The sequence below is a fragment of the Pituophis catenifer genome, unplaced genomic scaffold (genome assembly GCF_029215685.1).
Source record: "Pituophis catenifer annectens isolate HBS135680 unplaced genomic scaffold, rPitCat1.0.hap2 SCAF_10, whole genome shotgun sequence".
In the NCBI taxonomy this organism is placed as follows: Eukaryota; Metazoa; Chordata; class Lepidosauria; order Squamata; family Colubridae; genus Pituophis; species Pituophis catenifer.
The window spans coordinates 6,824,303-6,841,774 of record NW_027256890.1 but is presented as its reverse complement, the minus strand read 5'-3'; the positions used below and the strand labels follow the sequence as shown (position 1 = coordinate 6,841,774).

Genomic DNA, 17,472 nt, shown 5'->3' with positions numbered 1-17,472 from the left:
CCCACTAAACCACACTTAGTGATGGGTGGAAACTCATCAAGGAGAGAAGCAACCTAGAACTAAGGAGAAATTTCCTGACGGTGAGAACAATTAACCAGTGGAGCAACTTGCCTCCAGAAGTTGTGAATGTTCCAACACTGGAGGCTTTTAAGAAGATGTTGGATAACCATTTATCTGAACTGGTGTAGGGTTTCCTGCCTAAGCAGGGGGTTGGACTAAAAGACCTCCAAGGTCCCTTCCAACTCTGTGATTCTATTCTATTCCTATTCCTATTCCTATTCCTATTCTATTCTATTCTATTCTATTCTATTCTATTCTATTCTATTCTATTCTATTCTATTCTATTCTATTCTATTCTACTGTACTCTACTCTACTCTATTCCATTCTCTCTTCTCTTCTCTTCTCTTCTCTTCTCTTCTCTTCTCTTCTCTTCTCTTCTCTTCTCTTCTCTTCTTCTCTACTCTTCTACTCTACTCTGTTCCATTCTCTCCTCTCTTCTCTTCTCTTCTCTTCTCTTCTCTTCTCTTCTCTTCTCTTCTCTTCTCTCTCTTCTATTCTACTCTACTCTACTCTATTCCATTCTCTCTCCTCTTCTCTCTTCTACTCTACTCTCCTCTCCTCTACTCTACTCTACTCTACTCTACCCTACCCTACCCTACCCTACCCTACCCTACCCTACCCTACCCTACTCTACTCTACTCTATTTCATGGGGATGCTGCAACAGTTGTAAGCTTGAAAAGCGGTCATAAGTCTCTGTTTTCAAGGCCATTGTAACTTTGAATGGTCACTAAACAAACCGTTGTAAGACGAGGACTACCCATACAGAGCAGAGATTCCTTTTCTCCTTCTAGTGAACTAGATGCCTTTTATTTTTTTTATTATTGGAAACTGCATAAACAGAAGGGGAATATTTATGGTGTTGCTATGGAGCTATGTAAAGCATGTGAAGAGAAGGACACTGTTTCTGGCCTTAGAGGGCTACGCTTATAATGAGAGAGAGGAAGGGAATGGCTCAGTGATATCCAGGATGACAGATCTGCCAGGCATCCAAGATTTATCTTCCAATGGAGGATTGGGTCTTTTTTTTTTTAATCTTTATTGTCTCAACAGGCAACATCTGCATGGCCATTCACTGCAGGAAGGGCTTGATATTGAAATGAAAAATTGAGCTGAACTTGACCGTGGGTGTTGGCTGATGCTAAACCCAGCTTCCCTTTGCAGTCAGAAACATTTCAATGAAAGGGTTCAGAGATATTCACTGCTCAAAAAAATAAAGGGAACACAAGCAGAAGACATCCGAGATCTGAATGAATGAAATAGCCTTATTAAATACTTTGCTCGTTACATACAGTAGTTTTGTGTTCCCTTTAGTTGTTTGAGCAGTGTATAAACTACTGTATGTAACTAACAAAGTATTTAATAAAGCTATTTCATTCATTCAGATCTCGGATGTCTTCTGCTTTGTGTACCCTTTATTTTTTTGAGCAGTATATATCCATCCCAAAATAACAACCTCATGTTCCCCCAACACGTTACTGAGCAATTGCTATAGCATGGATAAAAGAGGTCCAACTTGAATGTGTCCCCAAGCCGAGTTTTGTATTCCCATCTCCAAATCTTCCCAAATCACGCTGCTGAAATGGAATGAATGAAGGAAAGAAGGAAGGAGGGAAGGAAGGAGAAAGAAATGGGAGGGAGAGGGAAGAGGGAAGGAAGGGAAGAGAGAGATAGAAAAAAGGAAGGAAGGAAAAAGAGGGGAGGAGGAAGGAAGGGAGAGAGAAAGAAATAGGAGGGAGAGGGAAGAAGGAAGGAAGGGAAGGAAGGAAAGAGAGAGAAGGAAGGAAGGAAAAAGAGAGGGGAGGAGGAAGGAAGGAAGGAAGGAAGGAAGGAAGGAAGGAAGGAAGGAAGGAAGGAAGGAAGGAAGGAGAAAGTAATGGGAGGGACAGGGAAGAAGGAAGGAACGAGAGAGAGAGGAGAATGAAGGAAGGAAAAAGAGGGGAGGAAGGAAGGAGAAAGACAGAGAAGAAAGGAAGGAAGGAAAAAGAGGGGAGAAGGAAGGAAGGAAGGAGAAAGTAATGGGAGGGGGGAAGAAGGAAGGAAGGGAAGGAAAGAGAGAGAGAGAAGAAAGGAAGAAAGGAAAAAGAGGAGGAGGAAGGAAGGAAGGAGAAAGAAATGGGAGGGAGAGGGAAGAAGGAAGGAAGGGAAGAGAGAGATAGAAAAAAGGAAGGAAGGAAAAAGAGGGGAGGAGGAAGGAAGGGAGAGAGAAAGAAATAGGAGGGAGAGGGAAGAAGGAAGGAAGGGAAAGAAGGAAAGAGAGAGAAGGAAGGAAGGAAAAAGAGAGGGGAGGAGGAAGGAGGGAAGGAAGGAAGAAAGGAAGGAAGGAAGGAAGGAAGGAAGGAAGGAAGGAAGGAAGGAAGGAGAAAGTAATGGGAGGGACAGGGAAGAAGGAAGGAAGGGAAGGAACGAGAGAGAGAGGAGAATGAAGGAAGGAAAAAGAGGGGAGGAAGGAAGGAGAAAGACAGAGAAGAAAGGAAGGAAGGAAAAAGAGGGGAGAAGGAAGGAAGGAGAAAGTAATGGGAGGGGGGAAGAAGGAAGGAAGGGAAGGAAAGAGAGAGAGAGAAGAAAGGAAGAAAGGAAAAAGAGGAGGAGGAAGGAAGGAAGGAGAAAGAAATGGGAGGGAGAGGGAAGAAGGAAGGAAGGTAGGGAAGGAAGGAAAAAGAGAGAGAGAAGAAAGGAAGGAAGGAAAAAGAGAGGGGAGGTGGGAGGGGGGGGAGGAAGGAAGGAAGGAAGGAAGGAAGGAAGGAAGGAAGGAAGGAAGGAAGGAAGGAAGGAAAGATTTCCTCCAAAACAACGTTGATATAAATTTCAGGGAAATCCATGGGAAAGCATTCCCCTCCCATCCTTGGAGGAGAAGGGGGAGGAGAAGGGGGAGGAGAAGGGGGAGCAGGAGGTGGTTTCCAAGGAGAAAAATTGTCCGTCATTGTTTAATTGGATAATTGGCTGAAAGTTGGGTATCTTTGTTAGGAGAAAAGGCTAAGCATCCAGCTTTCATGAAGGCCGCAGAGTTCGGAGGTCAAAACCCCTCCTTCCTGCGAGACCGTATCTGTGGCGCCTCGGTTCCATGCAAATCAGCTGAACTGGTCAGGGTAGATGTCCATCACGGTTGCTATGCCTGCCCACTGATCCCCTTCGCTGCAAGACTCTGAACTGTATTTCTGCAATGATGATGTAAAGCATTCGACTTCTTCCTACGGCAACTTTGACAACTGCCTGTGGCTTCTTCCTTCAGGGAGCTGTCACTTGGTAATTACGGAGTCCAAGGTGACTTCTCTCCTCACTGCACCCAAGTATCACAAGAACTGCAGAAGCGAAGAGCTCCTTTTTCACCCCCGGCATCAATTGCTTTAGGATTCAAGGACCTGATAGTCTAGTCAAAATGGGAATCAGGGATGATTGTGTATTTGGATATGGGGTCTGTTCCTAGATGCATTGCACGGAGCACAGAGGAAGACATGTTCATTGTGGGTAGAACTAAGAGAGGAGGGTTGATAGAGTTGGGATGGGATGGGATGGGATGGGATGGGATGGAATGGAATGGAATGGAATGGAATGGAATGGAATGGAATAGAATAGAATAGAATAGAATAGAATAGAATAGAATAGAATAGAATAGAATAGAATAGAATAGAATAGAATAGAATTCTTTCTTGGCCAAATGTGATTGGACACACCAGGAATTTGTCTTTGGTGCATAAGCTCTCAGTGTACATAAAAGATATAAGTGATAAATCATGATCACAGTCATCATAAATACATTCATCGTGAATCATAAGATACAACACACTGATAGTCATAGGATACTAAGTAAGCAATCAAAATCATACTAGGAAATCAAATAAAACGATATAAATCGTAAAGATACAAGCAACAAGGTTATAGTCATAGGTAGAAAAGGAGATAGGTAATAGGAAGGATGAGAACAATAATAGTAATACAGAAGACAGGAGATCTCCATAATTCCCATCCGGTCTGAATTGTAGAACGTGGATTGGTGGAGAACATCAAAAGAAAACTTTACTCTCTCTCATTCTCAAACTCCAGAGATGCATAACTTCTAATGGCTTGAGGACTTCATTTCAAAAGCAGGGTCTGTCTGCCTGAGTGGGCTTCTGGGGAGTTAAGGGATGAAACAGGAGCTTCAATTTCAAGTCATTAGAGAGAAAGTCACCGAATGAGAATTACCTGTAGTGTCATCTTCAACACCTTCCTCTATCACTGTGTTTGTCTTCTGGAACCACATACCCCCAGAGATCTATCTGCCTCCATCCCCTGAAAATGTTTTTTAAAAAGTCATTAAAATCTTGGCTGTTTTCATTTCATCCAAACCTTTTTTTTTTTTTCATGGCTTGAATGTATCAACCAAGTGCTTCCCAGTGAATGTTCAATATATAAATGTGAGTTTCGAGTGGAAAATAACTCCAAATTTAGAAGATATCTCACGAGCTTCTTGGAACAAATTAATGTTACGATATTTCAGTTTGGTTATCTGTCCCTGTTGCATAACCTATACCTGGCTCTCTTACTATATATAATAGATTTCTTTCATAAATACCTAACAATAAAATGGAGATATTAAGAAAACTTGGCTCTTCTCCCAGACCTTCAGCAGGCTGATAGGTTGGTCCCTGTACGGTGTTTTGATTGTTATATAGACGTTGCCTTCTGGAGACCTATGATCCATCTCTTAATTTATTTATTTTTTAAATAAAATAAAGCCATTCTAAGCCATGAAGAGTCCTTTAGAGCTGGGAAGTGTTCTGACCTAGGCTTCCTGAGAAAGATTACAGCATAATCTTAGTCCCAAAAAACCTCTTTTATTAAGACGGCTGTGAATTATGGTCATTCACAGCCCGTACTGATTCACAAACAGTCTGTGAAGATTCCAACAGAGGTCTGCTCGAGTTGACACAGTTGTTCAGGGTCATGTTGATAACCTTTATCTCCCTTGAAACGCTGCTAGAGACCTAATGACCAATTAGGTTTTGCAAGGCCAAACGTAGCACAGAGTCAAACAGGACTTCTCAGAGCTTGAACCAATTATATGAACTAATTGCTTCCTGCAAAGGCTCAATGTCCGTTTGCTCCTCTTTTATGTCTTATGGGAGGGGCCAATCAACTCCAAGCCTTACTCCTGAGTCACCCTTTTTTTTCCTTAATTGTTCTTGCCTTCTGGCAGCTCTGCGCATGCGCACACTGGGAACAGGCTCACACTGTTCTTCTGCCTCGCTGATGTCAGATTCCAGAGGCTCCAGAGGCAGCACATAACTCCCAGATGGCCCTGGCCCCCTCTCTGCCTCTGACGCAGAGCCCTTGTCTGAGTCTTCCCCAGATTCCAGGACTGGCCCACGTTCCTCCCCAACCTCCTCACTGTCTGACTCTGCAGCCAGCTCTGCTGGCCACTGGTGGGCCACAACAGGTAGCCTCAAAACTCACTAATTATTGTCCAAATAAATAACCCATCTCAATTGTTTTATAGGGTGGAGCCAACCCTGACTCGGATTAAAGAGGACCGCAAACGGATTGTTTTACCTGCTATAGACAACATCAAGTATAATACTTTTGAAGTGCAACAGTATGCCAATGCTGCCCACGGCTACAATTGGGGTCTTTGGTGCATGTACATCATCCCACCACAGGACTGGCTGGACAGAGGAGATGAGTCCGCACCTATCAGGTGATTCCCTGCAAAAAAAGGATAGTTTGGTGGCCATTTCTGGGTGATTCTCAAAACAGGTATCTGTGAGAGATGATGATTGGTGGGTCATGAAAATGAAGTGGCCCTCAGGGTCATCCGTCTTTCTGAGCTTGACTGTCACTTGGTCTTAAACCAAATGACCCTGTTGGGTTCAACCATCATTCTGAGCTTGACCATTAATTGGCCTTAAACCAAATGGCCCAGTTGGTTTCCACCATGATTCTGAGCTTGGCTTTTGGTTGGCCTTAAACCAAGTGGCCCTGTTGAGTTCAGCCATATCTCTAATCTTGATTATTTTTTTTTGTTGGCCTGAATGATCCAGTTGAGTTCTGCCATCATTCTTAGCTTGACCTTTGATTACCCATGGAAGCTTTTCCCATTTGGAAGATGGAGAAAGCCAGCATTGGGTGGGGAGATGATGCCATATGGGTGGGGCTAATTCACATGGATGTGTCTTGGATTATCCATCTTTTCCCCTTTATTATTATTATTATTATTCAAGAACTGGAGTTTTGGGAGTTTTGCTTTGTTTACCATAAATGTGTGAAGCCTATTTAAGCCACCCCTTAAAGCAAGGATCTCCAAACGTGGCAAATGTTAAGACTACTGGCTGGGGAATTCTGGGAGTTGAAGTCCACAAGTCTTCAAAGTTGCCAAGTTTGGAGACCCCTAGAAATTATTTCATTCTCTTCTTCCAAATGTTAGACAGCTCCGCTGCTGATTTTTCTCTTCTTTTTACCATTCCCATTTAGTGATGGGGCATGGAAAATTCTAGGAAGGCCAGCCATGACCCTCAAAACTAGAGAGTAGGGAAATCAATCTCATAGGGCACTGATTATTTTTCCATGCACTTGCTTTGATAACATGCGCTTTCATAACATAATCACAGAATCCCAAAATAATAGAACATTGGAAGGGACCTTGGAGGTCTTCCAGTCCAACCCCCTGCTCAAGCAGGAGACCCTAGACCATTTCAGACCAATGGTTGCCCACTCTCTTCTTAAAAACCTCCAGTGATGGAGCCCCCACAGCTTCAGGAGGCAACCCGTTCCACTGATCAAGTGCTCGACCTGTCAGGAAATTCCTCCTTAGTTCTAGGTTGGATCTCTCCTTGATGTGTTTCCATCCATCACGTTGTCTCCTAGAGGCCACTCCTAGAGTAATAGATGCAGGAAGAGCCCCTGTTGTAACACTCTGCCTCCTCTCGACTCTTAATTTTTCCCTCCCCTGTCCTGTGGCTTTATCGCTGTTAAGGGATACGAAGATGACTTATCCTAGATTTTGGAAAGTGTTGTTTGCAGCGAGGTGTGTATATATGTCTGTGTGTGTGTGTGTGTGTGTGTGTGTGTGTGTGTGGAAACGAAGCCAAACGTCCATTCAGATCCCTTGATAATCTCCTCCAGGGAGATTATCTACTCCTCTATCTAGGGCCATCTGTAACAGGCCTGGGTTTTGGGGGGTTTTTTTTCGCCTTCTCAAAGCTGCCAGCTCCCTCCACCACCCCTTCAACCTGGCAAATTTTCCTAAAGGATGCAAATATACCCTTAGTTCTCGCTTTCCTCTTATCTCTGCCAAACAGAGGGACACAAACGGCATTTGGTGAACTTTATTTACCAACGAGCAGGCCTCGGGCCTTATCAGCTACCCTCCTGACTCTTTGTTGAGCCTCGGTATGTAGGCAAGGAATAGCTCAGGAAATCTTAATGTTTCTTGATAAACCTTCACCTGCCCTACCTCTTTCCCCCCTTTTCAAAGCTCACAGGCTGTTATTTCGTGGTCCTCATTTGCATTCTCTCTCTTTTTGGTACCGATGCCGGCAATTGGGGGTGCGGGGGTGCGGTGAGAAGTTGGGCAGTGTTGTGGGGTGGGTGGGGGGCTGTGCTACTTTCCGTCGAGATGCCTCTCTCCACCCTTCAGAGTAGAGAAGTCCCGTTGTTTGCGTCAGGGTGTTGGGTGACACACAGTGCGTCCTTTGCCTTTCCACCCCTTGGGGCAGGGGTAGGCTTCAAAAATTTCAGCAAGGGGTTCTCTACCCGGTTGCTGGGTGGGCGTGGCCATGGTGGGCGTGGCCTAGTCAGCCTCCTGCACCACGGCAGGGGGTGGGGGTGTTTTTGCCCTCCCCTGGCACCGGAGGCTTTTCTTGAGCCTCCAGGAGGGCGAAAACAGCCTCCCCAGGCTCCGGAGGCCCTCTGGAGGCCAGAAACAGGCCCGTTTCTGGCCTTCCTGAACTTCCGGTAGGCCCGTTTTTTGCCCTCCCTGAGTCTCCGTGCGCGCCTTGCACTTATCTGCATCCAAAACAGGCCACGTGGGGACTCCTGGGAGGGTTGGGGTGGGGTGAGCGGGGCCAGCTAGGAGTGGGATTTGGGGGTTCTCCGAACTGTACAGAATCTTAGCTAGAGATTCTCCTGAACCCCTGCGAACCCCCAGCAGCCCCACCCCTGTAAAGAGGGGAGAATTGTGTTTTTGGTTCCTATGTTTGGGCCGAGCTAAGTCGATTTGCATTTCCCCAATCAATGGGCTCAGTCGGAAAGCAGCGAGCCACCAACTGGCTTCTGAATCTTGTGACACGCGGAAAATGATGTACATTAAGAAAGGATGTGCCCCCTGCTATAGACCTCAGAGAGAATGCGTGCAAATGTTCTTGCTTTTTTTTAAAAAAAAAAAACTCAGATATATGTGGAAATGGGACAAATCACACTGGTAGTGGGATGTGATGATGGGGAGCTAATCCCATGGGAACTGATCGATTTCTTCATTCCTATAAGAAAGGCTAAAACATATGAAGAACAGTTGCAGGAACTGCGTATGTCTAGTTTAATGAGAAGAAAGACTAAGGGAGACATGATAGCAGAGTTCCAATATCTCAGGGGCTGCCACAAAGAAGAGGGAGTCAAGCTCTTCTCCAAAGCACCTGAGGGCAGGACAAGAAGCAATGGGTGGAAACTAATCAAGGAGAGAAGCAACTTAGAACTAAGGAGGAATTTCCTGACAGTGAGAACAATTAACCAGTGGGACAAGTTGCCTCCAGAAGTTGTGAATGCTCCAACACTGGATGTTTTTTAAGAAGATGTTGGATAACCATTTGTCTGAAGTGGTGTAGGGTTTCCTGCCTAAGCAGGGGGTTGGACTAGAAGGCCTCCAAGGTCGCTCTGTTCCAACTCTGTTATTCTGGAAATACATATCCTTCCTGTTTTCTCTATGTCTACAGTAGACTCTGTGGCAAAAAGGAGGATGTGGAAAACATCAACAGTTGCTTCCAAAGCATGTGTCCATCTCTAAAATCTTTTATTGCCACTGTCCAGCATCTCCCTTTTCTCCACTTCATGGAGGTCGTTGAAGCAAAAGATCAAAAGCAGCAACCACTTTCAACAGTGAATGGCCCAGGAGAGAAAAACCAGAAGCCAACTAAGCAGTCTTCCTCCCCTCTCTATGACCTCATGGGTAGACTCAGGTTTCTAGATGCCTCCAGTGGTGGCAGACAATGTCCTCTATAAAGTATGGAACGTGCATCCAAAGTCTACATCTCAAGGAGAAGAATATTTGGATCCCTAATCTATAATTACCATAGAACTGCACGATTGCTCATGCAGGAAATTGACTGTTTTCCATCGATCGATCATAAGTCACTTTTATTCAGTGCTGTTGTAACTTTGGGCATTGAATGACTGATGTTTGTAGAGACTGTCAGTCCTCTAGGTCATGACTGTCCCAAAGATACCCTTTTTCCAGAAGGCAACTGGACTTGCTTGTTTTTTCTTTTGAAGACGTTTCGCTTCTCATCACTTCAGCTTCTTGGATGAGAAGCGAAATGTCTTCAAAGAAAAACCAAGGAAGTCCAGTTGCCTCCTGAAAAAAAGCCCCTTTGGGACAGCCATGGCCTGAAGGACTGAGACTCTCTACAGACCTTTAGCTATACCATTTGAGATGAACTCCCTTTGAACGCTGTGGGAGTAGGAATGGATTTCCAGAGAGAAAAATTGCAGACTACAGGAACCATTAGCACTATTCAAAGAAAAAACAACAACGAGAAAGTCCATTTGCCTCCTGGAAGGAAAAAAAAAAACCACCTTTGGGATAAATGACTGATGTTAAGCCAGAGATGTTTATCTTCTTACATCAAGCAGCTTTCCTCGGCCATTGTTTAATATGCGATGGCACCAGGCAAACGGAACTCTGTCAAAGAGCTATTTGCCAGCCTTCCATGTTAATTGTGTTTGGGTGTGTGTCGATTTATCAACATAGGCTTGCTGTGAAGAGCATCCTCTTTCTTCCTCATCCCTAAGTCCCCCACTTCAGGTCGAGCAGGTGGGCTCGCATTCTTTTCATTCTGATTGAGATCCATGTTTCTTTTTCTTCTTTCTCTGTCTCTTTGTCTCTCTCTGTCTATCTATGTTTTTCTGTCTGTCTCTCTCTGTCTCTCTCTCTCTGTGTGTCTCTCTTTCTGTATCTCTCTGTCTCTGTCTCTCTGTCTGTCTCTGTCTCTGTCTCTCTCTGTCTGTCTGTCTCTGTCTCTCTCTGTCCCTCTGTCTGTCTGTCTCTGTCTGCCCCTCTCTCTCTCTCTCTCTCTCTGTCTCTGTCTCTCTCTCTGTCTGTCTGTCTCTGTCTCTCTGTCTGTCTCTGTCTCTGTCTGCTTCTGTCTCTCTGTCTGCCTCTGTCTCGCTCTGTCTGTCTCTGTCTCTTTGTCCCTATCTCTATCTGTCTGTCTGTCTGTCTCTGTGCGTGTGTGTCTCCCTCTGTGTGTGTGTGTGTGTGTGTGTGTGTGTGTGTCTCTGTGTCTCCCTCTCCCTCCCTCCCTCCCTCCCTCTGTCTCCTTGTCAGTAAAGTCACCTGGGAAAATGCAAACCATACCTGTGCCAGAATAGTAAAAGAGACAGATGGCAAGGCTGATGTTTCCTCCCTGCCGGAATGTCATCTTAAATTAGCGCAGGGAAAGAGATGAGATCAGTCAGAATGGATAATTCCTATGATCCATCCAGCCCCATGTCCTGCTTGTCAAAACCAGACTGTCTGGGTCCGGAAGAACTAAGAAGACCTGAAGATGTGATCATCCAAGGCACATAAAACATGTAGAAATTGTGCATTTCTCCACCATGCAGGATTTAACCTTGATGTACTTCAGGAAACATTTACAATTTGTGTCAGAAAAACCTGTTTGCTTCTTTCTTCGCTTGTTTGTTTGGTTGGTTGGTCTGTCATCTATCTGTCATTCTGTCTGTCTGTCTGTCTATCTATCTAATCATCATCCATCCATCCATCATCCATCCATCCATCCATCCATCTCTCTCTCTCTCTCTCTCTCTCTCTCTCCCTATCTACCTATTTATCATCTATCTCTATCTCTCCATCCATCCATCCATCCATCCATCCATCCATCCATCCATCTCTCTCTCTAGCTCTCTACCTATACCTCTCTACCTATCTATCTACCTTTCTATTTTATCATCTCTCTCCATCTCTCCCTCCCTCCCCCTCTCTCTATGATCTCTCTCTCTCTCTCTCTATCTATCTGTCTGTCTTTTATTATCTCTCTTTCCATCCCTCCATCCATCATCCATTCTCTCCATCCACCTCTATGATCTGTCTGTCTGTCTGTCTGTCTGTCTATCTGTCTGTCTGCTTACCTTTATGTTATTTAGGAAACCAACCCATTTCTTTTCCTCCTCCCTTTTTTTTTTTTTTTTACTGCGGCCTGGGCTTCCCCCTCCAACTTTTCCAGTGGGAAGGCTTAAACCGCAACGAATGGAAGAAACCCTGTGGAGGATTTGGCACTTTAAATTGACAATATTAGTCTGCCAAAATGGTTCAATCTGGTAGAATGCAGCTGTCGCTGTTGCTGTCGAAGTCTGCCTGACATGAGGAATACCCAGCCTGTGAGCGTGTCCTTAATCTTTGGAAATCTGCAGCTGGAAAGGAGGGCTGGGAATTTTTTTTATTTTTTTTTTTTACTTCTTTGAAGCCAAGATTTTTTTCTGGCCTTCCTCTTATCTGAGCTCCTGGGGAATATGAATGTTTCTGGTACCTCTTAGCATCTGTTTATACCTGTTTGCATTTTAGTTGGACCAGCTGCCCCATCCCAGCTTTTTTTAATTACTTATTTGTTATTTATATCCCAGCTTTTTTTTTTTTTTTTACAAATAATAGCAATAGCAAAGGCACTTAGACTTCTATACCACTTCACAGCCCTCTCTAAGTGGTTTAGAGAGTCAGCCTCTTGCCCCCAACAATCTGGGTCCTCATTTTACCCACTTTGGAAGGATAGAAGGCTGATTCAACCTTGAGCCGGTCAGGATCAAATTCCTGGCAGTGGGGCAGAATTAGCCTGCAAAACTGCATTCTAACCACTGTGCACCATGGATGGATGGAAGGAAGGAAGGAAGGAAGGAAGGAAGGAAGGAAGGAAGGAAGGAAGGAAGGAAGGACAATAGCAATAGCACTTAGACTTATATACCGCTTCACAATGCTTTTACAGTTCTCTCTGAGCAGTTTACAGAGTCAGCCTCTTGCCCCCAACTATCTGGGTCCTCATTTTACTGACCTCAGAAAGATGGAAGGTTGAGTCAACCTTGAGCAGGTCAGGATCGAATGGCTGGCAGTGGGCAAAGTTAGCCTGACATACTGCACTCTAACTACTGCACACTTTGGAAAGAAGGGAGGGAGGGAGGGAGGGAGGGAGGGAGGGAGGGAGGAAGGAAGGAAGGAAGGAAGGAAGGAAGGAAGGAAGGAAGGAAGGAAGGAAGGAAGGGCAGTAGCAATAGCACTTAGACTTATATACCGCTTCACAATGCTTTTACAGTTCTCTTTGAGCAGTTTAAAGAGTCAGCCTATTGCCCTCAACAATCTGGGTCCTCATTTTACTGACCTTGAAAGGATGAAAGGCTGAGTCAAGCTTGAACTGGTCGGGCTCAAACTGCTGAACTGCTGGTAGTCAGCAGAATTCGCTTGTAATACTGCATTCCAACCACTGGGCCACCAGAGCTCTTAAATAACTCAAGATAGTGAACATATCCAATACACCTCCCTCCTCTTGTTTTCCCCACAACAATAACCCTGTGAGGTGGGTTGGGCTGAAACAGAGGGACTGGCCCAAAGTCACCCAGCCGGCTTTCATGGTTTAAGGAGGACTTGAACTCACAGTCTCTCGCTTTGTAGCCTGGTGCTTTAACCACTGGACAAACTGGCTCTCCTAGTTTGTCTTGGTGTTGAATGTTAGCTATTGCAAGGTAAAGGGAAAGGTTCCCTTCGCACATATGTGCTAGTTGTTCCCGACTCTAGGGGGCGGTGCTCATCTCTGTTTCAAAGCTGAAGAGCCAGCGCTGTCCGAAGATGTCTCCGTGGTCATGTGGCCGGCGTGACTCAACGCCAAAGGCGCACGGAACGCAATAGTAGCATTCTACTATTGCTACTATAGCAATAGTAGAATGCTATTTTTCTACTTGCATTTTTTACCTGCTTTCAAACTGCTAGGTAGGCAGAAGCTGGGACAAGTCACGGGAGCTCACCCCATTATGCGGCACCAGGGATTCGAACCGCTGAACTGCCAACCTTTCGATCGACAAGCTCAGCATCTTAGCCACTGAGCCACCGCGTCCCAAGAGTATCAGGACTAAAAGTGAAGGTTCAACTGACTTCCTAAATTTTGTATTGATATGGGGCCTGGCATTCATGCCATACCCCCTTCCTCTAATAATCCCTTGTTTTTGAAGGTTTGGGGGGAGGAGGAGGAGGAAGAGGAGAATGACTATGGAGTCCTTGGTGCTCTTTGAGCTTGGTAGTTTTCTTGTAGATCTTTCATGACCCAACTAGGCAACATCATCAGTGCTAAAGGGAGTGGGGTGCTACCTTCCCACCAAAGGTGGTCCCTATTTTTTCTACTTGCATTTTTTCGTGCTTTCGAACTGCTCGGTTGGCAGAAGCTGGGACAAGTCACGGGAGCTCACCCCGTTACGCGGCACTAGGGATTTGAACCGCTGAACTGCCGACTTTTTGATCGACAAGCTATTGTGCAATGCAAGAAATGTAATGGAAATGCCTTTTGCTAGTTAACTCTGATCAGCCACCATGGAGAGGCCATGTTATATCCATCATCTCAGCCCTCACTGTCATGCCTCCAACTATCTATCTGTCTCTCTGCCTTCTTGACAGAAAGCTATTTTGTGAGCGGTCCACAGTGTGAAATCAAGGATTTGAGAATTTGGCTGGATAATACTGAAAAGGAAGTCATTATGAACCGCAATAAACCTGGCAGGGGTCTTGCTGATTCAATTTATCAGCTGTCTATAGCAGAGCTGTAATGATGGCTGTTATTATTCTGATTAAAGACAAATTGATTAGACGGTTTGATGCCCCCCTGGTAGGGAAGGGTTTCTTTCTCTTTATTGTATTTTTGGGGGAAAGCAGGATTAAAACCCCATTAACGGAGGTTTTACAGCCAGGGCCTAATAAACAGTAAACTCAATCATCATGAAAATAGGAGGTAATAGCCTTCTAAGGCTGCAACGATCTTAGAGGTATGGATCAAGGACAGGTGAATTTAAAAGCTGGGATGAGTTAGTGGTTCTTTATGAAGCTTGACACATTTGCTTGGCCCTGTATCTGCAAGTCATAAATTGACCACCGTGGTTTCATCCCCCATTTTCAAAACTTTGGAGGTCAAATTTGGACTTTCTGACGTATGTTTTTGAGAAGGATATACGCTCTTTGTCTTTTTAACTAAAAATGCTCTTCTTCTCCTCCTTCTCCTCCTCCTCCTCCTTATTCTTTTCCTCTTCCTTCTTCTTCTTCCTCCTCCTCTTCCTCTTCTCCCTTTTCTTCTCCTGCTCCTTCCTCTTCTCCTTCTCCTTCCTCTTCCCTTTCCCCTTCTCCTTCCTCTTCCTCTTCCCCTTCTCCCTTTTCTTCTCCTTCTCCTTCCTCTTCTCCTTCTCCTTCTCCTTCCTCTTCCCTTTCCCCTTCCCCCTTCCCCTTCTCCTTCCTCTTCCTCTTCTCCTTCTCCCTTTTCTTCTCCTGCTCCTTCTCCTTCCTCTTCTTCTCCTTCCTCTTCCCTTTCCCCTTCCCCTTCTCCTTCTCCTCCTTCTCCTTCTCCTTCTCCTTCTCCTTCTCCTTCTCCTTCTCCTTCTCCTTCCCCTTCCCCTTCTCCTTCCCCTTCTCCTTCTGGTTCCCACTCTGATTCAACAGGACACCAGCCATGATTGGGTGTTCGTTTGTGGTGGATAGAGAGTACTTCGGAGAGATTGGCCTACTTGATCCTGGCATGGAGGTTTACGGAGGAGAAAACATTGAACTCGGTATGAGGGTGAGTTGTACGTCCCTTGTCTTCATGGATTGATGTTCAGTTCAGGGAAGATCTGAAGAAATGAACTTTTCCCTGTTGACGTGGTCATCACCAGCCTCAGCTCTTCCCTTGCTGTCCACTGACTCACCTCACCTAGTAATTTTTATAAACTGTCACCATTTTTATTTACAAAGTTTATTATATTCTTTCAGATTCTTTGGCCTAAAAACAAATTGTCTGGAAGGGTCTAGAAGACCTCCAGGGTCCCCTCCAATTCTATATTTATAATTCTATGGGAATCGGCCAAATTCAGTGTGCACTCTTAGCTGGCATGCATTATACATTATACATTATACTTTGAGAAGAGCAACTGAAGTGAGACTCTCTGCAGAAGATCTCAACAAGAAGTGAGCCAGGAACTCTTCAGTATTTATGTCTGCAATTTTTATGACTCAAAGCTGCAGAAAAATAGAACACATTGTTTCCTCCATAAAACATTTAATATCCTACCAACAGATCACAATCTATTGTAACCCTTTCCAAATTAGATCCCAGGAATCCTGTCGACTGTATGGAAGGTCTGCATCAAAATTCCCAGTGTAGCTGCCTTATCTTGACTCCAGCAAAGTAGCCAACAAAAACCTAATAAAATAGCTTGTTAGGAAATAACTTTCTTGAATGGAATTTCAGAGCAGAACAATCCCATCTGACATGGTGGCTGCAAGGAGTCTGTTTCTTTAAGATAAAAAGGATTCATTCATCCCTTTCTTTTGTGATGGCTGTTAAGTGAACTCCCTAGTTGTTTAATAGCAAAAAAAAAAAAATTATCCATTTGGGGAGTGGATTTGGATCTAACGGCCATGAGATTCACTTGACAACCGCTGTAAAAATCGGTTGAAAAAGTGGGATCTGGTCATGTGGTGCCTCGACTTACAACCACAATGACGTACAAGCCTGTCAACCCTGGAGCCATCTTTGAGCATCTTCAGGGTTGCCACACCAGGAATCCGGTCCCACTTGTGGTTGTAAGTCAATGACTGCCTGTAATTACTTTAGTCAGGCAAGATTCTGGCTGTAGGTGAGGAAAAATAAAGGACACTTCTCCGAAGCAACTCCGTGTTTCTTGCTTGTTCCTGACATGTAGTGAGAGAAGGGTAGTGTGTGTGTATCCTTTCAAGTTGAATGGCTATTAATTTCATTTTATTTTCTTGTGTGTGTGAGTGTTCTTTAACTGGAGTTTACTTTCAAAGAAAGATTACTGACTGTGGATGAAAACAACACCCCATTGAAAAAAGGAATCCTGCGTTGCTCTGAAGTCTTGGTACTACAGTGGTTTAAAGCACCCTGTTATTAACACAGCTGCCTGCAATTTACTGCTGGTTCGAATCTCTCCAAGGCTCAAGGTTGACTCAGCCTTCCATCCTTTCTAAGGTAGGTTAAATGAGGACCCAGTTTGTGGGGGCAATAAGCTGACTTTGTATAAATATACAAAAGTATGAAGGCTATTGCTTAACGCACTGTAAGCCGCCCTGAGTCTCCGGAGAAGGGCGGCATATAAATCAAAAAAAAAAAAAAAAAAAAAGTCCACTCTAGCTTCACACACATTTCTTTATCTTGAAGGAGGAGGAGGAGGAGGAGGAGGAGGAGGAGGAGGAGGAGGGAGGAGGAGGAGGATAAGAGGAGTTATTATTTACTTGGACTTCAGTAAGGCATTTGATAAAGTAGACCATAACCTACTACTAGATAAAGAGGAGGAGGAGGAGGAGGAGGAGGAGGAGGAGGAGGAGGAGGAGGAGGAGGAGGAGAGGGAGAGGAAGAAGAGAAGAAGAAGAAGAAGAAGAAGAAGAAGAAGAAGAAGAAGAAGAAGAAGAAGAAGAAGAAGAAGAAGAAGAAGAAGAAGAAGAAGAAGAAGAAGAAGAAGAATTTACTTGGACTTTAGTAAGGCATTTGATAAAGTAGAACATAACCTAGATAAAGAGGAGGAGGAGGAGGAGGAGAAGAAGGAGAAGGAGAAGACGACAAAGCTAAATCTCAGGACAATAGTGTCAAATTTTAAGTAGACACTCCTGAGAACATGGCAGAATGCAGTGATGTTCCTGGAAATTGTCAGCTTCTTTGAAAGCTCAAGGATCTGCTGCTATTTTTGCATCTCCCTCGTGTGCTTTCTACACGCAAGCCGTTTGTCCTTTGACTACTTACGGCTCTCTCTGACTTCTTTATTTATTTCTTCATAAAAGGGCTGCCATGGCTTTGTTCTTGATTTGATCCACCCCCACCCCCACCCCGGTCTTAGAATAACAAGATTTTTGTGGTCCTTTGAACAGTCACTGCTTTGCTTCCTTCCTTCCTTCCTTTTCCTTTCTTGAACGTTCGCCATTCTGCTATAACCATTTCTAATAGTCTTGCAGTTTACCTATGCCGAATTTAAACTCTGAACTGTTCCTTTT

At 44.6% G+C, this 17,472-nt stretch overlaps 1 protein-coding gene across 1 annotated transcript in view; it reads left to right on the top strand.

Moving 5' to 3' along the window:
• The window catches only part of GALNT9 (polypeptide N-acetylgalactosaminyltransferase 9), a 125,255-nt gene that overhangs the window by 64,750 nt on the left and 43,033 nt on the right, over nucleotides 1-17,472 (top strand). Inside the window, 2 exon segments of the mRNA XM_070950740.1 lie at nucleotides 5,539-5,736; nucleotides 14,929-15,046. Of these exon segments, the coding sequence (XP_070806841.1) occupies nucleotides 5,539-5,736; nucleotides 14,929-15,046 (316 nt within the window).